General features: G+C 49.0%; 1 protein-coding gene across 3 annotated transcripts in view; it reads left to right on the top strand.

Annotated features, from left to right (window-relative positions):
* The window catches only part of Cnih3 (cornichon family AMPA receptor auxiliary protein 3), a 119,352-nt gene extending 97,499 nt beyond the window's left edge, over nucleotides 1-21,853 (top strand). For 2 of the 3 annotated variants that reach the window (XM_059280626.1, XM_059280625.1), the window contains 3 exons: nucleotides 11,178-11,290; nucleotides 15,827-15,970; nucleotides 20,444-21,853. In XM_059280626.1, coding sequence (XP_059136609.1) covers nucleotides 11,178-11,290; nucleotides 15,827-15,970; nucleotides 20,444-20,471 — 285 coding nt within the window. In that variant the 3' untranslated portion in view covers nucleotides 20,472-21,853. The remainder of the gene's footprint in view (nucleotides 1-11,177; nucleotides 11,291-15,826; nucleotides 15,971-20,443) is intronic. The other variant, XM_059280627.1, reaches the window with a different exon arrangement.
* The last annotated feature ends 444 nt before the right edge of the window (nucleotides 21,854-22,297 follow it).

The following is a 22,297-nucleotide window of genomic DNA, read 5'->3' as shown; positions in this document are numbered from 1 at the left end:
CAACCTGCTGAATCTAACAGGTAATTAGCACCGTTTAATAGCTGTTAAGTGGAATAATCAGCTGCTTTTATCCGGGAAGGGCTCTCCTTTAGAAGGCAGTGATGCCATTGAAGACAGAAGGCTGGCTTTGTTAAGGCACATACTTGAAGCATGCGTGGATGGATGATTGCCCTCTTTCAGAAACCTCATTTGGAGGAAGTCTGGGAAGCGCTGGACAGGGAGGGTATGGTGATAGGGTCTTTCCCCCATGCTGGGCTTCTCCCTTTGTGGACTAGGAGGCAGCTGGGAAGAGGGGAGGGGAAGGGGGGGGCGGTGGGTGTGACTCAGTTCACTAGTAAGCTGCAGGCAGGTGAGCCCAGGGAGTCTCACCATCATCTACCATGTGGTGTAAACATAGGTGGAAGAGGGGGCTGGCAAGATGGCTCAGTGGGTAAAGCTGCTTGCCGTCCAGGCCTGGCAGCCTGAATTCAATCCCAGAATCCACATAAAGGCGGAAAAGGAGAAGCAACCCCACAAAGGTGTTCTCTGACCTCCACGTGCACACGGTGGAATAATATATAAATGAACACGTAAAAGCAGAGGTGAAGAGGTGTCTTCCTGCCCGTGGTTCTTCCTGTTCCCAAGGGTCCTCCTGGCAAGATGCAATAGTTGTAATGATTTCCTGGAAGTCTTCTGTTTGGAAAGAGGTCAGCTAAAGGTTTTCAGTTTCTACCGTGGAGGATTTGTGGGTGACAGCATGTGTGATGGGGGAGTTCCTCTCGGGGACCCAGTACCAAGTGCTATCTCTCCCATCTCAGTGGAAGGGCACCCTTCGCTTCCATAAGCAAGCCAGCCCTGTATCCCTGACTTAGGCTGTCTCCTCCAGTGCCCAGCTCCCTTTCTCAGCCGTGATGAGTGGTTTTTTGCCTTTCTTTCCCATCATGCTGTTTCTGGGTGACCTGTTTGCCTCTGGCTTTCCACTTTTCTTATTTGTAGACAATGCTGTTTTCATATTGCCCTGTCCCTGATGGCATGCCATAGTGTGAGCAGGTCAGGCTTGGACTCTTCCACATCAGAACTGAGTTAGTCAAGCCCTTAGCTCCCCCGTATTCTGGAACATTCCCTCTGGTTCCTGCCCTTCCCCTTCACACAGTCAGAATCATTTCCTAGCGGTTTGCTCTAGTATGGGCACGATTCCTCTTCCCTCATCTCTAGCTTAGATTAGGAAAAAAAGAGTGGGTAGCTAGCTACAAGTGCTAACTTCAGCTGTCGGAATTGCCAGCAAGTTGTAGGAGAATTCTGTTCCTGTGGAAATGTGGCACTGTGTGAGCGACTGTTCCAGCTCTCACCTCCCCTGCATGGCTCTTAGGTGGGCCAGTCTCCTTAGTAAGGGTGTGAGGAACCTGACAGGAGGACTACTGAATTTCAAGTGTGTCTCATCGCCGCATGCAAAAAGTCAGACCCAGTAGGCATGAAGGAGGGGCAAAGCCTGGCCAGAGTCCAAAGTTTGGTCCTAAAAGGAACCAGTCACCTGTCTTGCCTAGAAAGTATCCAGTGAAACACCAAGACAGATGAACATTGCTTGAGAGAGTGAGGGAGAGAAGAGGTGGCCTACAGAGCCCAGGAAGAATACAATGGGAATCTGAGGGGGAACTCTGGAGAGAGGAGGAAGCCCAGAACACTACCATACCAAGCAGATGCCACCAACCTTCGGCTGGGGAACCTTGGGCTGGGGGAGCCGGGGGTCCTCTCGGGGCTACACTCATTTGCTCCTGACTGCACATACTCTGCAGCAGACCCCAGTCCTCAAGCAGTGGTAAGAGGGTTCTAGGGGCTCAGTCTGTCCCCTGAAGTACTGGAGGAATCTTCGACCCCATTGGAGGACTCGGGTTCTGGCAAGAAAGACCTTTGAGGTGTAACCTTAGCTTAAATGTTCTGACAGAATCACGTGGGAAGTGTCTGAAACTACAGGTCCTGTCCAGTGTCTGCTCGTTTCGGGGTCTAGGGTGGGACCCAGAGAACTGCTCTTCTAACAAGTCTGCATGCGATTCCGACGCGGCTCAACCCTATTTTGAGAATCAGTGTTGAGAAATGTTTTTCAAACCTTGATGTGCATATAAACCACCTGGGGCCCTTCCAAGGCAGGTTCTGCTCCAGCAGATCTGGGATAGGACCCAAATTCTACATTCCTAACAAGCTGCCAAGTGCCAAGGGGTGTGCTAGTCCAGAGAACACACACGGAAGGAGCAGCATCCTCATGGCGCACTGGGAACTTGTCAGTCAGAGCTTAGCCCCGCCCCCCACCCCGCCCCAGAACTACGGAATCTGCTCAGCCCCGCCCCCCACCCCGCCCCAGAACTACGGAATCTGAAGCTCAGGTGTGTGGTGGGAAGCGGGGGAGGCAGCCCAGCAACTCCCCTACCCTCACCCCATTTAGCAAAACCTCCAGATGATTCTGAAACATGTAAAACCTGGGAACTCTTGAGTGCTGCTGAAGCTTACAGAAATGTGACCCATTTTGTCAGGGGAGGATCAGGCATGCCTGATACTGAGACACATCTACCCTGTTACCTCATCCCCGCTACCTTCCACCAGCAACAAAGCCACCCGCACTCCACCTGAGTACTCTAGGGGAGGAAACGTCTTCCTCCTGGCGGTGTGTGCGCTTCTTCGTGGGTCAGAACAGTGGAACTTCCGCAGTGGGCAGCCTGGGGAGCATTTTGTACAGACAGTTGACCAGTGTGCTCGGTGCATGGCAACAGCAGGTGGTGAGGGGCCCAAGGGAGACAGCAGTGGGACTGGAGGTGCCCAAGTCAGTCAGAGCCACTAAGCATGGAAGCAGATTCCAAGGAGCAGGGAACACCGGAAGGGTCGGGCCACACCCAGGGCTCTGGGTGGTGGAGGAATAGAGGCCCAGATAGTCTGTCAGGAAAAGAAGTCGCTCTAGGCCATAAAGAGCATCCAGAGTCTTCAGGCCTGTGATGACCATTGGGCATCCACAGAGGAGAAGGAATATTCTTGTTTTCGTGTCCTGAGCCACTCAGGCAGGCAACATCTTGCCTTGACTTTGTGCCCCATTTTCCCCCATGTTCCTGGTTCAGAGGGACGGGGGACATGACCTATTTGTTGTCCTTGAAGACTCCCATCTTCAGAGGTCAGCCATGCGGGTCTGACTGTGGCTGTGGGTGGTCAACATCAAAGCAATACTTGTTGTGGGCATTCAGGAGAGCTCCTGGAAGTGATGGGCCAGGAACCACACCTGAAGCCACGGGTGCAGATAAAATTGGCGATTATAATTCTAGACTGCAGCTCTGTGCTGGGTTGCTTAGAGACAGTGGCTTACCATTAAAAATAGTTGGCAAACCTTCATGCCGATTGCAGGGGGTCAAAACATCGAACAAGTCAGTGGCCTCTAATAGGCAAAACTCAAGTCAGCTCAAGCACAGGTCTCTGCAAATGATTCCCCCACGCTGTCTGAGGCTGGGATCCTAGTCCCTGAGGTGATAGGGCTCAAGGCTAGACTGCCCTCCCCAGGGTCAAACGCCTTCCCGAAGGCCGTTGTCACTCAGAGTAACCACATAGAAGTGGCCTCTGCGGATCAGACAGCTTCAGTGTGAAGCTTCCCGACAATGCGCAGAGACACTTTTATCCCAGTTCAGCAAAATCCTAGTTTCCTAACCGTGGCAGCCATCCTTGCTGAACTCCTGTTACTATAACAAAACACCTTCGATGATCAACTTATGAAGAAGGAAGGTTTATTTTGGACCACAGGCTTGAAGAGATTCTAGTCCTTCACTGGTCGTCCCTGTCGATTTTGGGTCTGGGATGAGGCAGCATGTCACAGCACGTGTGTGTTATAGCCAGGAAGCAAAAGAGAGCTCACAGAAGGAGTAGGGCGGAGGTTTCACGATCCCTTCAGGAGCACACCTCCAATCATAGAAAGACCTTCCTCTAGGCTCCACTTCTCCCAATAGTGCCACCCTGGGGATCAGGCCTTTAACACATAGTCCTCTGGGGGACATTCAAGCATCATCCTGCTATCCCCTTGCTCAGGTAAGCAACAAGAGGCCTGGGCTGCTGCAAACGGTTGCTCATTTGAGGACACAGAGGGATGGACTCCGCTGCAGGTGCGTGAGACTGTCATCTGGTTCTGTTTGGCTAGGGTCCCATGCACTGGCAGAAGAACAGGAACTGATTACCGGGGACACAGACAGGGCCAGCACTGTGTGGCTTGAGAGGCAGGGCACTAAGGAGCCTGTGGTTTGTCTGTCTTCCAGCTGGGGAGGTTGGAAGGTGGCATCAGTCGGAGAGGACCGACGAGTCTAGATTGAGAACTGGGAAGCCAACTCTGGCTGTGGGCTGTTTCATCGACTTTCGGAAAAGAAGGGCAAGTTACTTCCCGAGTAGGCAATTTGCCATAATGTGAAGATCACGCTTGTTGCCGTAGCAGTAGCTTCCTTTACTCGATGCTGGTTCACCTCTGAGAGCACCGTCCTTCATAGTCTAGCCTGCATCCCTCACCAGCAGGTGTGGTGCCTTAGAGATAAGGGAAATAGGGCCTGATGAGGTTAGTGGCTGTTCTTCATATCACGTGGTTGATCCTTATGTAACCGGGAGGAATTTACATAATGCTCATCATTTCAGCCCAATGTGATTATAGCTGGAAAGCTTGTTGTCTGAGCTGACAGGACACATTCAGAGCTGGGGGAGATGAGCCTTGCAGCCTCCACAGTCTTTGAACTAAACCCAGACCCAGATCTCTATGGCTGTGCACTTTCTGTGGCCATGGGCCTTGCATGGCCGTGGGCTGTATTTGTTCCTTTTAGAGATCTGGTCCTCGAGGCTGGGGAAATGGCTCCGTGGATGAGAGCTGCTGGGCAAGCATGAGGACCTGCGTTCAGAAAACGTTGGAGGTGGCTATGCACAACTGTAACCCCAGCACTGGTAGGGCAGAGACAGGAGGATTGCTGGGGATTACTGCCTGCCAGCCTCGCTGGAAGAAGAAAAGAAAGGTGAGCTCAAGGTTCAGTGAGAGACTTTGTCTCAAGGCATCAGGGGAGAGTGATAGAGGACACCAATGTCCCCATCTGGCCTCTACATGCATACATATACACAGATGCATGCACCTGCACACACACACACACACACACACACACACACACACACGTATACACGTGGATACACCACCTCCTGGAAATCCTACTCTCTTGGGACTCACAGTTGATTGCTACCTCTCACCATTTGCTCCATTCCCCAGCTTTAGGGACCCCTCCCCCCATAGCAAACACATCATTCCTGCAATTCCAATATAGGATACAGACAGCCATGGACTCTCTACTTCCTCTTCCTGTGAGGCTAAGACAAGTCTCTCCTCCCATACCCACTGCCCTTCTCTACCAGATGTGGAAGAGAATCCCAAAATTGTCACATGGCATTATTCCCCCAAGACACATGAGGTTACCTACGACCTGTATCATGGCAACAAATGGGTGGATGCATGAATGAGAGCTGGAGCAACAGAGAAAAAATACTTAGATCACAAATAAAAATAAATATAAATCTTGTTTTTAAAAAAATTTAACTGGAGACAATGATTCCTTCCCTTCCAGAATCTAGACTGTGTACATGTATGAATTATCTAAGAACAAATTTAACCAAGAAAAACAAACAAACAAAAAAACAAAAATCAACCCAGACAACAAAGAATTTTAAATTCCAGATTATAATCCTAGTATGTTTTGGTATTGATTTTGATACAATATATTTTAAATTCCTGAGATTGCTAAAATCAAGTATTTAATATTTTGTTTTAATTACTCATAAAATTACACACATTTTGGCATACAAAAATGAATTTAATTAAAAAAATTCCTGGGAAAGCAAGATGTGAAGGCTTAGAGCCAAGCCATACATTGAGGATGCTTTTCTGGGCAGAGGGATCCTGTCCCCTGTAACACGAATCTTAAAAGGCCTTATAATAAAAAAAACCTGGAGCCAGATATTGGGGTGAAAGCTGAAAGATTAGAGAAGCAGAACAATTCAGCCAGTAGTTCTCACCTCTAAGAAATCCTCAGCCTCAAGAGAGTGAGTTCCTGTTTACTCACGCCTTATATACCTTTCTGTGCCCTGCCATATTACCTCCTTCCTAGTGCTGGGATTAAAGGTGTGTGCCACCACGCCTGGCTCTGTTCCCAGTGTGGCCTTGAACTCACAGAGATCCAGATGGATCTCTGCCTCCTGAATGCCAGGATTAAAGGCATGTTGCTTGACCTTTATGTTTAATCTAGTGGCTGGCTCTGTCCTCTGATCCCCAGGTACACAATATATCACCACAGTCCCCTGGGACAGAACTCTGCCATAAAGTTCTTGTGGTAGCTTTGGGGGCGGTACAAATGCCCAGGCATGCAGGGGGGCAGTAGAAAGAAAAAAAAAAAAAACAAAAAAAAAAAACAAGGGCAGATCAAAATGCCCCTGTAGAAAACGATGATGTTAGATTTGGAAAGAGTCCCCATGAGGGCAGATGAGAAAGAGGAAGCAGAGAGACCATTGTTGGGACAAACTAGAGGCCCAAGAGAGACTGTTTGCAGGGACGATGTGAGGATTCAGTCCAAAGTGGCCCAGGAACATCCAGATGGGAGTGTTTGCCAGCAGGTGGAAACCTACTACTGGAATCTGGACAGGAAGTCAGCGGTGGAACGGGATTGGCAGCTATTCCAGTCTTAACCTGGTGAGAGAGAGAGGGAGAGAGAGGGAGAGGGAGAGGGAGAGAGAGAGGGAGAGGGAGAGAGAGAGGGAGAGAGGAAGAATATGTGTGTATATATGCATGTGTACATGTTTTTGCATGTGTATGGGCAAGTGTGTGTGGGAGTGCACATGCCCACGTATGTACGAGTATGTAGAGAGAACCAAGGTTGATGGTGGGGATCATCTTCAATCATTCTTCTTTCTTCACCATTGAGGCAGGATTTTTCAGTCAAGCCCAGAGCTTGTCCCTTATGGCTGGTCTTGTTAGCTAACTTGCTCTAAAGATCCCTTGTTACTCCTTCTGAGGCTGGAATGACAGGTGAGCTACCATGCCTACCTGACATGCATGTGGGTTTCTGTGGATCCAAACTCTAGTCTGAGCCATCTCCTCAGTCCCTGTCTTTGGTTTTTCTAACCCTATCTTCTAGAATGCAGACGTCTGGTTTCCATGCCTAGTTAGGTCTGTTCTGCCTTTCCAACAGTGTTTGGTCCTGCCTTGATCATAAAGCCTTGGCCTTCCTGAGTTGGCATTCATTTCTGTCTTTTGCTTGTTAGATTTTGTTTTTTTGAGACCAGATCTCACTATGTAGCTGCCCCCTTAGCCTGGGATCATAGGTGTGTGCAGGCAAGCCTGCCTGGCTTGAACTGCCATCTTTTCAACAACCCTACGATGTCTATAGTGAGACCACTTTCACTATTTATAACTACAGAAAGCAGGACATGGGGTCTCAGCAGACTGTGGCCTGCATGAAGTGGTTTCTATTTATAATTCATTCAGTGAATCACAGGTATCAGTGGCATTCAACAGCTCTGTTACAGAAAACAGTATCTATCTGCCAATGCTAAGGAATGACACTGGCCAGGAGTGTTGGTGCTATTCAACAGCTCTGTTACAGAAAACAGTATCTACCTGCCAATGCTAAGGGATGACACTGGCCAGGAGTGTTGGTGCTATTCAACAGCTCTGTTACAGAAAACAGTATCTACCTGCCAATGCTAAGGGATGACACTGGCCAGGAGTGTTGGTGCTATTCAACAGCTCTGTTACAGAAAACAGTATCTATCTGCCAATGCTAAGGAATGACACTGGCCAGGAGTATTAGTGCTATTCAACAGCTCTGTTACAGAAAACAGTATCTATCTGCCAATGCTAAGGAATGACACTGGCCAGGAGTGTTGGTGCTATTCAACAGCTCTGTTACAGAAAACAGTATCTACCTGCCAATGCTAAGGAATGACACTGGCCAGGAGTGTTGGTGCTATTCAACAGCTCTGTTACAGAAAACAGTATCTACCTGCCAATGCTAAGGAATGACACTGGCCAGGAGTGTTGGTGCTATTCAACAGCTCTGTTACAGAAAACAGTATCTACCTGCCAATGCTAAGGGAGGACATTGGCCAGGGTTATGGTCAGAGTTTCAATCAACTCTTCTGTACACTCTCTGGTAGGTTCAAGGGTGGGGCATCTTGAACCTACCAGAGAAATAATTGCATATCTAGCAGTTATTCTCTTTGGGCTGGGAGGGGAACCACCCAGCTGGCTGCCCACCAGAATGAATAAGCATTATGCCTGCCTGGTGGCCTTTCGCCTAGCGCTCAACATGCCCAGTGACAGGAGCATGTCACAGCATCCTCAGTGGCTTATTAAACAAAGGTCTGGAAGGACGCTCAGGGAGCATGAAGAGGGAAGACGCACACAGCTTTGCTTTTCTCATTGATTTCTCATTCTGGGGCTCTGACTACATCAGATGGAGTAGCGAGTAGCAACGCACGGCTCTTGGTAGCTCAGAACAACAAGCGTTTATGTCTTGTTCTCACTCCCCCCATCACAGGCTGCCTAGGGGCCTCTCTCCTTCCTATGGTGTCAGGATGATGGAGTATACCCATTGTTAAAACTGTGCTTTGCAATGTCAGAAAGAACAAAATAAGACTTTGGGGCATTTTTCATTGGCTGTTAAGTGTTCCAGGCTTCTCATAGAGTTTCCACTCACAGCCCATGGGGCCCCTTCCCAACTGCTGGGATCTGGGACACAATATCTTATGATCCAAAGGCCAAGTAGTGGAAAGGAGGGGATGATGTAGAGGGGCCATGGTACAAGGCCAGTGCAGGTGGCTTGGCTAAGCTCCATCTGGTCTGGGAGGAATAAGGTCCTTACGTTGTCCATATCAGTGTGACAAAGGATGCCTGGAGAAACAGGGGGGACAATAAGTATACCACAAGGGCATTGCTGCTACCTGAAGTCTCCTGGGGCTAAGAGGAGGAGCCTGCTCATTGTTTTAGATACTCAGAGGCAGTTGGAAGCGCCATGCAGAATAGCAGAAGGATTTGTTAGCTTTTCTTCCCACCCCGAAAAGGCGAGCTGGCCTCTATTAAGTAGCTTCCTCCACACAGGGGATAGTGACAGGTTCTCCCCACTTGTCACAGCTTCCACTATCAATCAAGTCCCAAAGGAAGAGGAGCAGTGTGATTGATAGGGGGACATGAATTCTGAACTGTCATCATTCAGAGGTTTGCCATTGGCATTGGAGACGGGAATAGAGCTGTAATGGATGATTCAGGCCCCAAGTAACTGTCTCTAAACATGTTAATTACTTGGCATAAGTGCTTGGAAGTGATGGTTACAAAATGTAGAGATGTGCGTGGCAGAGCAAGGCTGGCATGCTAGCTCCAATAGTGTAGGCTTTCTCCCCGCATGGGAGGCAGCTGAATGATGCCCTGCTGGGTACAGGTGAACCGGCAAGGACAGCTTTGAGGTCCTCTAAGGAGAAATGATGGGGATGCCTCCCTCTCCTACCACACAATTGAGATTCATAGGCACAGACAGTGCCTGGTTCACCCCTGAAGTCATGACCCCAGAGGAGTGATGCTTGTGCTCCGAGTCCAAGCTCACTGACTGAGTAACTTAAGGTTAATGCAGTTCACTCTCCTCCAGATGGTGATAACAAAGACGGCCCCCAGTTACAAAATACATTTCTCCCATGTGTGCCTGTGTGTGCATTTGTTTTTAATGTGTGATTATGTCCTTATCTTCTACAGGGGCCAACTGGTCAGGTAGCTCATCTGCCTACAGTGAGAGGCTAAAGCCATGTTCTGTACCCAAGCAGATTGATCTGAAGCAGTTGTTCCCATCCATAGAAATCTGGGGCTGTGACCACAGACCGCAACTACCCATGCTATAGACATGTGTGACTAGTCAGACCAGTACATTTGGTCACATGTATTGGGAAACATGCAAAGCACATTGCAAAAGGAGATTGGAATAAGATAGACCTTGGCTGAGTCAGATTATGGAGTGCTTAAGTATATACGTGTGTGTCAGGCGTGGGAGAGAACCCCATATAGATAGGTTGTGGGATGGTCTCTATGGGTGGGTCAGCAAACATGCTATGGCAGGGTTGGTGAGTTGGCTCAGCAGGTAAAGACACTTGCCACGAAGCCTGATTATCTGAGTTCTATCCCCGGGACCCACATGGTGGAGGGAGAGAACTGTTTCCCACAAATTGTCTTCTGACCTCCACACATGTACTATGGCACGGATGCGAGTGCTCGTGTGCACACATGCACACACACACACACACACACACACACACACACACACACACGTAATATTCTTTTTTGCCTTCCAGACTACAGTCAGTGAATTAAGACTTAAGTATTTTTTTTTATACAAGTTTATAAAAGGGATCGGGCATGGGGATGAGAGGAGAGGATGGGCAGGGATTCCCTTAGAAACAAGTTTGAGATGGCCCTTGAAAGAGAGAGTTTGTTGGAAGACCAGAGCATCTGTGAAGGTCTAAGTGAGCTGCACAGGCCATGCACACGCATGCTCGTGTATGTGTGTTCTGCCTACATGAGTGTGTTTGCACACCTGTAGCTTTCCTTACTGGAAGGGGTTGAATTCCCACCTCCTAGTTATCTTTAGCTTACAATTCATTTATGCCACATGTGCCCACCCAGGAGAGGTGTCCCTCTTCCATCTGGCCCCTCTGAGTCTGAGCTTATCTCTCTCCCTTCACATAGAGGCTGCCTGTCTTCACCATTGCTACTTGGCATTTCTCTCTGGTTCTTCTTGACCTTCCCATCACCAGCCATTGCCTTTCTGTATTAGAAACTCCTGAGACCTTCCTGTATTGGGAATAAACACACCTATTAGCTAGAGGAGGGCACAGAGGAGCCAGAAACACAGAGCAAGGCAGGTGGCAGGTGACAGAGAACACTACTAGTTTTTCCAGACAGTCCATGTGCTGGATATAACCTCCTCCCTTTTTCCTAGGCAAGTGCAGAGGGCCTGTGTCTACTTGGGATTCTGTCTAAAACACGGAGCGTTTTCCTGAAGTGTTCAGTCACAGGGAAGTGGCCATGCTGCAGGGTAGACCTGTGCAGGGAGCCAGTGAGTGGGTGGGACGCTTCCTCCCTCTTACCAGGCCTGTGTGTGTCTCTGCTCCTTCTCCAGCTGGTGCTGCCAGAGTACTCTATCCACAGCCTCTTCTGCATCATGTTCCTGTGTGCTCAGGAGTGGCTCACCCTGGGGCTGAATGTTCCGCTGCTTTTCTATCACTTCTGGAGGTAGGTCTGTCTGTTTGTCTGTCTGGGATTGGGCCATCCTCCTTCAGTTTCCCACCCAATGACAGTGTGCCCAGATAGATCAGCCACTAGGTGCCTTTCTTTCATCCCTTTCTTTTAGAAACTTTGTTAGAGATACAATTCTGTTGTGATCAAAACTCTGAGAAGGGACTTTAGGGAAGGTGACAGGCCGTTATTGAGGGGCAGGAACTCAAGCAGAAGCTTGAAGGCAGAAACAACGGAAATCTGTATCTTGCTGGCTTGCTGGCAGACTCATGTTTAGCTAGCTTTCTTACATAACTCAGGACCACCTGACCAGGAAATAGTACCACTTACCTACAATAGGCTGGGCCCTCATACATCGGTCAACAGTCAAGACAATCCCTAGACATGCCTATAGGTCAGTATGACCTAGGTAGTTCCTCAGTTAAAGTCTCCTGGGAGATGACTATAAGTTGTGTCAAATTGACAAACAAAGCTACCTAGAACAAACTTACTCTCCAAAGCTCAAAGTAAGTCCTCTTGACTCTGTTAACCCCAGTCATGTGGGTTAGTGTGAAAAGCAGCTATAACATTATTCACTGTATCCAAAACATGGAAACAACATTGATACCGATTAGCTGATGAATGGGTAAAGGAAGTTAAAAAGACACAAAGACACAAAGTACTTAAATGTGCTACAGTGTGGATGGGCCACAAAGAAAATAGAAGTTGAAGATATCATACCCAATGATCACACATTATATGAGTCTATTGATATGAAAGTTCCAGAATAGTCAAATCTATAGAGACTTAAAGTAAACTAGTACTTTCTAAAGGCTGAGGGGAAACAGGAAATGACTGCCAGTGGGCAATTTTTTTTTGAGGATAAGAGTAATGAAAATGCTCTGAAGTTAGATAGTGGTGATAGATGTACAACTCTATAAATACACTAAAACTCACTGAATTGTATATATACTTTGAAAGGGCAAACTTTATGATGTTTAAATTGTCTCCTTAAAAAAAAAGCACCTACCAGTTGCACAAATTTCCTGGAGACAGTTATGATGTTAACTATTCTCTTCTAAGACTGGGCTTTGAATCACATGGTGTGGGTTTTATGTAGGATGGATATGGAGCAGATATGGGAAATACCAGAGAAGTGGAGATTGTATTGTGTGGCCCAATTGCCTTCCTTGAACCCTGTAATTCCAGAGCTCTGGACCCCCAAGCCAATTGGTCCATCTTTGCCACTTTCCCATAAAGTATAGCTTTGAATTATCCACACCTAGAACATTCCACTATGTCACTAGCAAATGTATGGAGCATATACTACTTGCTCAGCACTGAGGGGGAATTTCTAGATGAAAATATGTATGAATCTTTATCCTAGGTACATCCTAGAAGCAGAAGGAATTATATTCTTAACAGGTATCTGAAGACGATGTGTAGGAATGTAGAGAAACAAACACTTTAGTCTGAAGAGTGTAGAAAAATCCAGAAAAGCATATGCAAATGCCCATAAGTGAGAGAACACTTGGCATGTTTGGGGGACAATTTTTATCTTTCTGCATGCTTGGACAGGGGCTCTTGGAGGGTGCAGTTGATGAGCAGCTGGGAATCTCATATGGAGAGTTCAAGAAGATTTGAAGGAGAGCTTGGGACTGGAGGGACTGGAAAGCCATGAGAAGTTCTGGAGGAGGAAAATGGCATTGCTTTAGAGCTTTAGAAGGTGATTCTGGCAGAGTGTGAAGGATGGGCCAGCAGAGATGTGTTGAAGTCAAAATCTAATTAGGAACATGACAAAACTCCAGGTGAAGAAATAAAGGAGACGAGATAATGGAGATGGGTCCTGGCCAGCGAAGTTGGCATGGAGAGAGAATAGAACTTCAGAAGTAAACTGAACAGGCTTTGGCCAATGGTTGGTTGTGGGTGAGAGAGAGGAAGCCTCTGAACTAGATGGCCATGATGGTGATGGTTCACCTCGCCTGTGAGAGCCCATCTGTGCCCTCTCCACCTCACACGCAGCCCCAGGCTGGAAGTCCGCCCTCCAAAAGAAATTTCTCCCGAGGGTCTTTCAGTCATGAAAGACCTGTCGATGAAGCCTAGCAAAATGTGGTCAGTGGCTGGGGAGGTGGCTCCGTGGCAAATCGTGTGCTTACTGTACACACAGCCATGGGCTCTACCTCCAACCCCACAAAAATGCAGAAAAGGCGATCAGCTTGTGAATGCTGGATCTGTGCTCTATTCTTAGATCTAGCACTTGTCCCAAGGGAGGAAAAGGAGAGCTGGCCATTGTCCCCACACCTGGAATGTCCCCGCACATGGAGGTCAGGAGCAGCCATGGTCTCGTTGCCTGTAAAGACCTTGTCTTGGTTCTTGGATCCCTGGTAGCCTAGCCTACTTACTCTTAGGAAGTTATCAGATCACAAAAAACAGACAGACTGAAGACACAAGTCCTGAAATACCTAGAGTCCTAGCACACCCCCTTCTCCTCTCTTTTTCTTTTCTCTGTCTGCCCCCCCCCTCAATCCCATGTGTTTATGTATATACAGGCACATGTACATGTGCATGTATGGAGTTCAGATGACAACTTCCAATGTAGTTCCTCATGTGGTATCATCTACCTGTGGGTGGTGGTGGTGGGTGGTGGAACCAAGTCCCTTGGTGGCCTGAAACTCACCTAAGTAGTCTAGGCTGGCTGGCCTGTGAGCCCCAAGGAGCATATGTCTTGACATCTCCAGTGCTGAAATTACAACCTCACATCACCATGCCCAGCATTACCATGAGTTCTGGGTCCTGGACCGAGGTCCTCTGCTTGCAGCATGTAACAGACTGAGCTAATAGCCTTGACCTATCTGCCTCCCTTCTGTCAGGTCAATGTCATGCCGTCTCTCTTGCAGACAAGTCTACCCTCACACTCACTCTGCTTCAGTCAAACCCGCCTGGCCACCGCTGCTTTTCAGTAGCTGTTTGGGGGAGGCTATTTGCACACATCACCTTACATCAGCATCACAATTTTCATCCCCGTTTTATGGCTGAGCCCAGGCTGGGTTGATGACTGACCCAGGGAAGGACAGCCTGGTGAGCAGCAAGCAAAAGAGTCAGTCTTAGTCCTTTCCATCAAGTCATTTTGGTCACCCTGTTGCTCTGCCTCTGCTTAATGAGGTCACCTGGGAACAAAGCCACAGTGACAGCAAATAGGTTTGAAATCCGCTCTGGAGAAGAGGGGAGGTGAGTGGCCCAAGGGCTGTGAGCAGACAGCTGTCATCAAATCTGGCTTCTGACGTCCTCTTAGCATAGTGTCGGTGACAGATAATGCCAATGCAGTTCTCTGGAGGGGACGGAAGAGGTGACTGAGATGCCAGCTCTGCAGGTGTCTGCTAACATGGCAGTACTCAGGTCAGGCCCATGCCTGGCGCTTCTTCAGGGCGGAGAACCGCTGCTATTCCAGGCCTGACAGGAGAGGCAGTCTGCACCTCTGCCTCCCAGGATCCTTTCCCACAGTGGCCAAAGAGCAGCACTTGGCCATTCCAGCTGCACTGGGATCTTGGGCTCCACAGGGAAGATATGCCCTGCAGATGTTGGTGGGACATGAATTCAGAGCTATAGACACTGACGAGGGACCCATTTGTTATGTGATCCCTGGCCTTGGTCAGCAGCTGTGGGCTTGATGTGGCTGTGGCCTTTGATGAGGACCCTTATACATACAGTTCTCTTTCCCAGCTTCCCCAAAGATGATCAATGCTCTATTTGCTTCTCTGGGCCCCTCTATCAAACGAACAACAACAACAAAAGAACCCATACCCTTAATGATGACTCTATAATGTCTCTCCAAGGTATTTAGGAGTTTAGATGAGAGCCTGAGAAAGGGGCAAGCCCAAGGCACTTAGGATTCAAGGCAGAATATAGACACTGAGGAGGTGGGGGATACAATTCTTCCACACCTGTCTGTACCCAAAGGGAGCTCTTGGCGCTTCCCAGGGATACCAGGCTATCAGAATCAACCTGAAGCAGGAAGGCATTATTTGGGCTCATAGCTTGAGGGAGTACAGCCTGCCATGGTGGAGAAGGCATGGTAGCTGGGGCTGTGTCCGTGGCAGCAGGAATTTGTCCTGTTATTTGTTACATCTTGGAAGATGGAAGCAGAGAGCTGCGACAGAAGTGGGACTGTTCTATAACTTTCTCCACTTCCTCCAGTGAAGCCCTACCTCCTACAGGTTCCATATCCCCTCCCCACATACATACACACAGCGCTATTAGCTTGGTACCAAGTGTATCCATACATGAGCCCATGGGGGAGAGTTCACATTCAGACCATAATACTGGGGGGGCATGTTTTCTTCTGCCAGAGCACTTTTATATGACACCAGAGATCTGTTGGAGGATTTAAACACCCACCAGAAGGTTCTCACTTAGTTGCGCTATAGCAATGATTGGAATCTGACTTTAGCAGGAGGCAGATTTTCAAGGAAAAGTCCGATGCTAGGGGGCCTTGGCCTGACAGTGTGGGGAGCCCTGAGCCTCGGAGACATCACTACCATGTCCTCTTTCCTGCAGGTATTTCCACTGTCCAGCAGACAGCTCAGAACTGGCCTACGACCCACCAGTTGTCATGAACGCGGACACCTTGAGCTACTGTCAGAAGGAGGCCTGGTGTAAATTAGCCTTCTACCTCCTCTCCTTCTTCTACTACCTGTACTGGTGAGTCCCACCCTCCTTCTGGCTTCGGCCTCAGCAGCAGAGGGAAGGGGCTTCAGGCTGGCCTGGGAGAGCTAGCTTTCTGAGAGGTAGCCGATGACAGGAGATCTCGGCTGGTTGAATCCGATCCCAGTTGTCTAGCCCTGACTCAGGAGCAAGGATTTCTGGGGAAGGAAGAGGCCTCTGTGCACATCCTTAGCAGCTCAGGGGAACATCTAATAAGATCCCTTAGCAGGCAGCTGAAGGACTGTCAAGGGCTTCTTCCCAGCAGGGCTTCCTGCCCTTCAGAGCAGCTCAGCCCACTGGGGGATCAGTGAACCAAGGGGCCCAGCCTCATTACCCTTTGCCCTCAGCTTGTTTGAGAAGACTCTTGGGTACTGTAACAGTGGCCCTTCTCCCTCCAGTGGCAGTCACACCCCGCAGAGTGGCACATTGGGTCATTAAGTGCTTATGCTGCAATTCTTCTGTGTTTCGTAACTCCGTCCTAATTGAGCGAATCCTGCCGACATTGCAGCTCTACTTCCGGGTCCCCTCTCTTCACCTCATCACTTGAACGCCCTGGCTCAGCAGAGCGCTGGGAGCCGTCATCCTATGTCTATACTCCGGAGGCTCCCTGTTCTGGAAATGTCTCCCGCTCCCTTTTGTACTCATTTCTGGGGACTTTTCCTGACCACCTTGCTATCTTGTCCCTGCCTTTGCAGGGTCACAGATGTCCCCGAACACCCCGGTGCTGTCTCTGAAGAGGCAGAGGAGGGTGGGGTGCTAATTTCACAGCCACCCCTGGGTTCAGGTTGGATGTAGCAGGCTGAGGAGTTACACTGCCCAACATTCAAAAACATTGGTCCCCTGTATTGTCAGGGGACCAATGATGGGGTTCAACCTTGAGAGGGGGAGTGAGGAATTGGGAAATAATAGGAAGATATATAGAAGTAGATGAAGAAAAGAGACACAGGATAGCTTCAGGAGGGCTCTGGGTCAATACCCAGTTGCCTCGAGTTTATTCATGATGGGCTTTTTATACATCAGCAAGGGGAGAAGCAAAAGACCTCCCCCTGTCTAGGTTGAGGTATAAAGTATCAACAGGTGTAGACCCTTCAAAACACCTGGTAGCCATGCCATTGGCCAAATCATCCTATTATGCAGCCCTGCTGGGCAAAGCAAGCCCAGACTTTCTGATCTTGAGTAAGGCCTTACTAGGGAGCTTCTGTGGGCCCCCACACTGTATGCATTGCCAAATTTATAAGATACATTCTGTCCTTACCCACATATTTAAAAGGAGGTCCCTGGATCTGTGAAGGTAGAAACATTTCTCAAGGTCACAGATAATGGTCACACCAATTATGATTCAAAGGCTAACTTCAAACTGAGTACAGAACCCCTGGACAAGTCTTTATCAAAGTGAGGGCCAGGGGATAGAGACAGGAAGCTGATTACAATGCGGTTGGCTGATGACTCTCAGGCCTTTCAGTAGGAATAGATCTACTGTCCAGACTCCTACACTTTGCAGGAGCTCCATGACGACTCTGCTACATGTGCTTGAGGTGGAACCTGGCACTCTGGAAGGCTAGCTTGCTCCTACTTCCCCCCTCAATCTCCAGGGTCAGCAGATAGAGAGGCCCAGGAGGTCAAGCCTCATGGTTCACATCAGCTATGAGGAGTTGGGGGGGGGGGCACAGAGTTATTCTAGTGCTTTCTCCATGAAGTCAAGGTTTACTCCAGTCTCAGAGTTTTATCCTTCATGAAGGGTCTGGATGCTTCCTGCTCCAAACCGTAGAAGCCTGAGGGCCCCAGGAGCCTACTTGGAGAAGCTGAGGTAACCAGCATCTCACCTAAGTCCTTTTGGCTAAAGGCTTTAGCAGCTCCAGCTGGCTGCTATTCCAGGAGGCTGCAGAGGGTGGCAAAGCTTGTCTGAAGGCAGAGGCCACTTACAGGTGGAGTTTCTTCTCTGGTGTGAACTCGGCCTCATTTTCTTCATGAGGCTACAGGCTACCTTCAGTCATGGGCTGAGCGGCCTGTCCCCAGATAGCAGCAACCCTCTTTAAAGGAGAACATGGCTAGGCCTTCCCTGGCTCCTGGCCCATTATCCTGAGATCCATTTTAGTTTGGGAGACTGAAGCAGGGCCCTTCATTTTGGGTTTGAGCTGTTGGAGCCAAAGGTAGAGGAATTCCCAGAATTCCTGTCTGCTGTCTACTGTCTGCTGGGCCGTGGGGCTATGTGGACAATGTTGGTGGGTCTGGGCCCTTAGCTGGGAGTGATAATTCTATAACTAAGTCCTTCATAGGCCATTGAACTTTCTGTCTCTAGTCTCAGCGAAGGTTTGCCATGGCATTTGTAGCACACCCACGGCTTTGTCTTCCAAGCACAGTTGCACACGTCACTCCTCTGCCTTCCTGCAGCCCATGCACCAGCTCAGTGTGCCTGTATTCCTCGCTGCACCCGACATCAAAGTGCCTCTCGTGTTTTCTAGAAGGCCCCATTTCTTCCATCTGGGGAATTCCCAACCCCAGACCCAGAACTGGCAGAGAGTGCAGAGCCCTCACCTGGGCCATGTTCAGGGATGGGGGGTCCATGCAGAGCCGCCTCTGAGCTGAGTGCAGCAGCGCTGGAGACACTGAAACTGAAGCTAAGGACCACCGGACAGTGAGGTGTAGTTCTTGAGGCCTCAGAGAGCTTAAGAAATGTCTCCAAGCCCAAATAATGAGCCCTGTTCTACTGTACTGTGCTAGCCATGTGGCTCCCACCACTGTCCCCTTCTCAGAATGTTATTTATGGGTTACATGTGACAGGGATGAGGCTATAGTCAACCAGGTGAGTGAGTCCAGTGTAGACAGTTTGCCTACTCAGTAGAAGGATCTTTTTTTTTTCTCTCTCTCTCTCCTTCCAATTTGCGTTCTCCTTTCTTTTGTGACCCCCTTTCTCCTCCCCTTTATCTATGCTCTCCCCATTCCCGTCTCCTCCCTCACCTCTCTTCTCCTCTTTCCTTGCCCTGGAGAGCAAACCTAGGGTCCCACCCATGCTAGACAAGCAATCTACCACCAAGTTACATGCCCTCAGTTCTTTTTCTGCTCATTTGGAGACCTAGTGCTGGTGAATCTCCCTGGCCACCCTTAACCTTGAACCTTTGGTCTACTGAGTAGCTGTGCCACCAGGCCTGGCTGGAAAGGTTCTAAGTGTTCCCTGATCCACATTATTCACTGAAGCTGCATCATCCCATTACTTTGGGCCAACCTGGTCTCGCCTGGGCTGCTTTCTCCATGTCTATACTTACACTGTTTATGGGTCACTTGTCTCTGATGGCAGAGAACTCATCTGTTTCCACCTCCTCTATCTGTGCGGCGCCCCGCCCAGTGCACACAGCACATAGTAGGCATTCACTAAATCCATCATGCTTGTTGTCGTGGCTTGGCTGCATATTCCTTCATGGTCAGGGTTCAGGCCACACACTCACCATTATTTCCCTGCGCTGAGAATGGTGCTTGGTACGTAGTAGGTGTTCAATGAATCCCAGATAAAAGAATCACAGTAAGTTAAACAGGGTTATCCACAATTAGGCTCAGTCCACAATGGACAGAGGACTAGCTTTGGAGTGAGAATGTGGTTGATCTGTCATGAGCTGTTCTGTGAGAAGCCGTCTGTCTAACTCCAGACCCAACCATGTCTGGCTCTAGATGTGAGACTCCAGAGGAGCCCAGTGGTTTCCCAGTTGTGCAAAGGTTAGAACAAAAATAGTTCAGGTGCTTTTATTTGGTTTTGCTTCTTAGACATTTTGTTAGAGTTAGGGGAGGGGGTCTCTAATTAAAAAAAAAAAGCTGTGTTTCTTCCTCCTCTAAATAGACAAAAGTAGTAGACTGTAGTTCTGGTCAACCCATCCGCCTTGCAGAATCAGCCTGAAGTCCTTGTCCAACCACAGGAGTGCAGGTCTTCTTACTTGGTCACTATTCATCCCCTAAAGCAGGAGGTTTGGGGACCTGTACCAAGCAAGTTAAGATTCACTTACGTTATTTGCCCTGAGGGCTGTGTTCATGCACCCATACCCGCATCGGTGACAACAGTCTTCATCCTGACCCTTGGAACTGACACATTATGTAGCATCATCTGAGGACCCTTGGACACAGCCATCATGTGAGCATGTGACAGCAGCTGGTGGCATGAAGAATCTGCTGTGCCCTCACCCCATAGGCACCTGGACCATAATTGCAAGAAAAGTGATGAGCCACAGTGATCATCCCAGTGATGTGTGCTCACAGGCATCCAGAGACAACACACCTTTCATGGGGGGGGGGGGCGGGATCACGGGATGCCATCCTAACAGACAAACATTTCTGCATTGTGGGGTGTAGCAAAGCCTCCGTAGGTGAGTCGGAGACCATAGAGACAGGAATGAGGTGAATCCATGGGCTCCAGCCTTGGAAGGGGACTGTCGAGAGCCGCAGACTCCTGCTGACATCTGTTCTCTTATTTCTGTTTGCATTCAGCATGATCTACACCTTAGTGAGTTCCTAACTCCTGCTGATGGAGAGGCTGCGGCTGGGAACCCCTGCGGCTATGGCTGGGAAAGGACCAGACGGGGATGATGGAGACACCCAGCTTGGCAGAGACTGATGGGAAGGAGCTGGAGTCACACAGCAGACAGGGTTATGTGACCCATGTGTGTCCGTTGTTGCTGTGTGTGTTGCTGCCTTTGCTGTTCACATCCCACATGGATTGCAGAGCCCCTCTGAACGTCCGGGGTGCCAGCTTGTAGCTGATGAAACACTCAACCTCTGGAGATGCGGTTGTCGCTTTTTCCCTCCACTTCACTGAGCATCAGTACCTTGCAAATACCTTGCCAGTTCACATGGAGTGCCTGCCTGGATGGCAGGAATGAGGCCGGAAGCTAGAAGGTACCAGCCAAGGGACAGAATGACTCAGGGCCAAGGCCAGATCTTCAGAGATGATTGAGACCCTCAAGGATACCACGGGCTGCCCAAGACTCTTGTTCTATTTTTTCCAGAGCTATGACCTCGTGCTTTGCTCACTGCAAGGCCAAAAGCTGTGGGGTCTGCCCTGAGCCCTCTGTCACGTCATTTTAGGCCCTGTTTATGTCCAAGAGCCTGAGCAGTGACTTCGTGAGCTGGGTGTGGGACAGCACATTGGCAGCAAGCTATGCCCAATGAGAACTGGGGAGGGGAGTGGGAGAAAATGGATTCTTTAAATGTTTGCAACATGTCCCAGGTGTGAGTTCTTCACCATCCCAAGATGTGTCTTGCCACGGCACCAAAAATCCATCAGAGTCATGACATGCCAATCAGCTGGCTGGTATGAGCCAAAGCCTAAAATAACAAACAAACCTCAAAGCAGTTTGAAGTCCAGAAGCAGAAAGCTGCTGTGTACAAGGGTATGGACAGCCAGGAAGTGAGACACCGTAATTATCAATTCAGTTGATGCTGCACAGCCTTTGTGCTGCTCAGTTCAACGTGGGGACATCCGCTTATTTCAATTTTCCACTTGGCTTTTGCTCTTTTTGGGTGGGAGTTGTACGAGGGGGTGTAAATAGTGACAAGGCTGAGATTTTTATGATGTTTAAATTGGGCACAATGATTTTGACCTGATTCCCCAAACCTCCTTGCTTTTCTACTGTTACACACACACACACACACACACACACACACACACACACACACACACACACACACGCTATTTATATATGCTCCCATCTGAATCCTGTGACTCAGGTTTTTGAATGGTGTTTGTGTAACACATTGTGTGCTATGTTTAAAATGCAGCAACAACTTCAGCGACTCACCTCACCGGCTCTCTCATTTCAATCCATCCCGGGCTGGATGTGTCTCCAGATGGTTGGCAACCTAGTAGGTAGAAAAAGCAGTTTCAAAATGACACTGTGTTTCTAAAAATGCTGCAGAAAACAAAATAGGGAGAAAAAAAATAAAACTCACAAGGAAGAACAAAAACAAAATGCAGATTCCCTGGGGCCCAGCAGTATAAAACCATACATAGCCTTTACAGGGGGGAGGGGGGGTTCCTTGGCCAGAGCCCTTGCCACTGCTAGGTAACTTGTTGAGGCTGCATGGCCTCAGCTGGGTACCATTCACAGGATGGCTAGCTTTGGCCAGCAAGCAGTGAAGTCTGGGTGGCAGGTGCAAAGCTAACTCCATCACCATCTTGGAAAAAAAAAAAAAAAAGCAACTGACATGGAGAAGGTAAGGTAAGGAAGGGGTCTGTGTGCCTCTCAGGGTGAGTCTGTTTCAAACTTCACCTTCTTCCAAAAGGGATTGAAGTAGCTTTTGACAGGAGACACCAATATCAAAGATTGTTAATGTGGAATCAGG

The sequence above is a fragment of the Peromyscus eremicus genome, chromosome 15 (genome assembly GCF_949786415.1).
Source record: "Peromyscus eremicus chromosome 15, PerEre_H2_v1, whole genome shotgun sequence".
Taxonomy (NCBI): domain Eukaryota; kingdom Metazoa; phylum Chordata; class Mammalia; order Rodentia; family Cricetidae; genus Peromyscus; species Peromyscus eremicus.
This window is presented reverse-complemented; position numbering and strand designations above follow the sequence as displayed.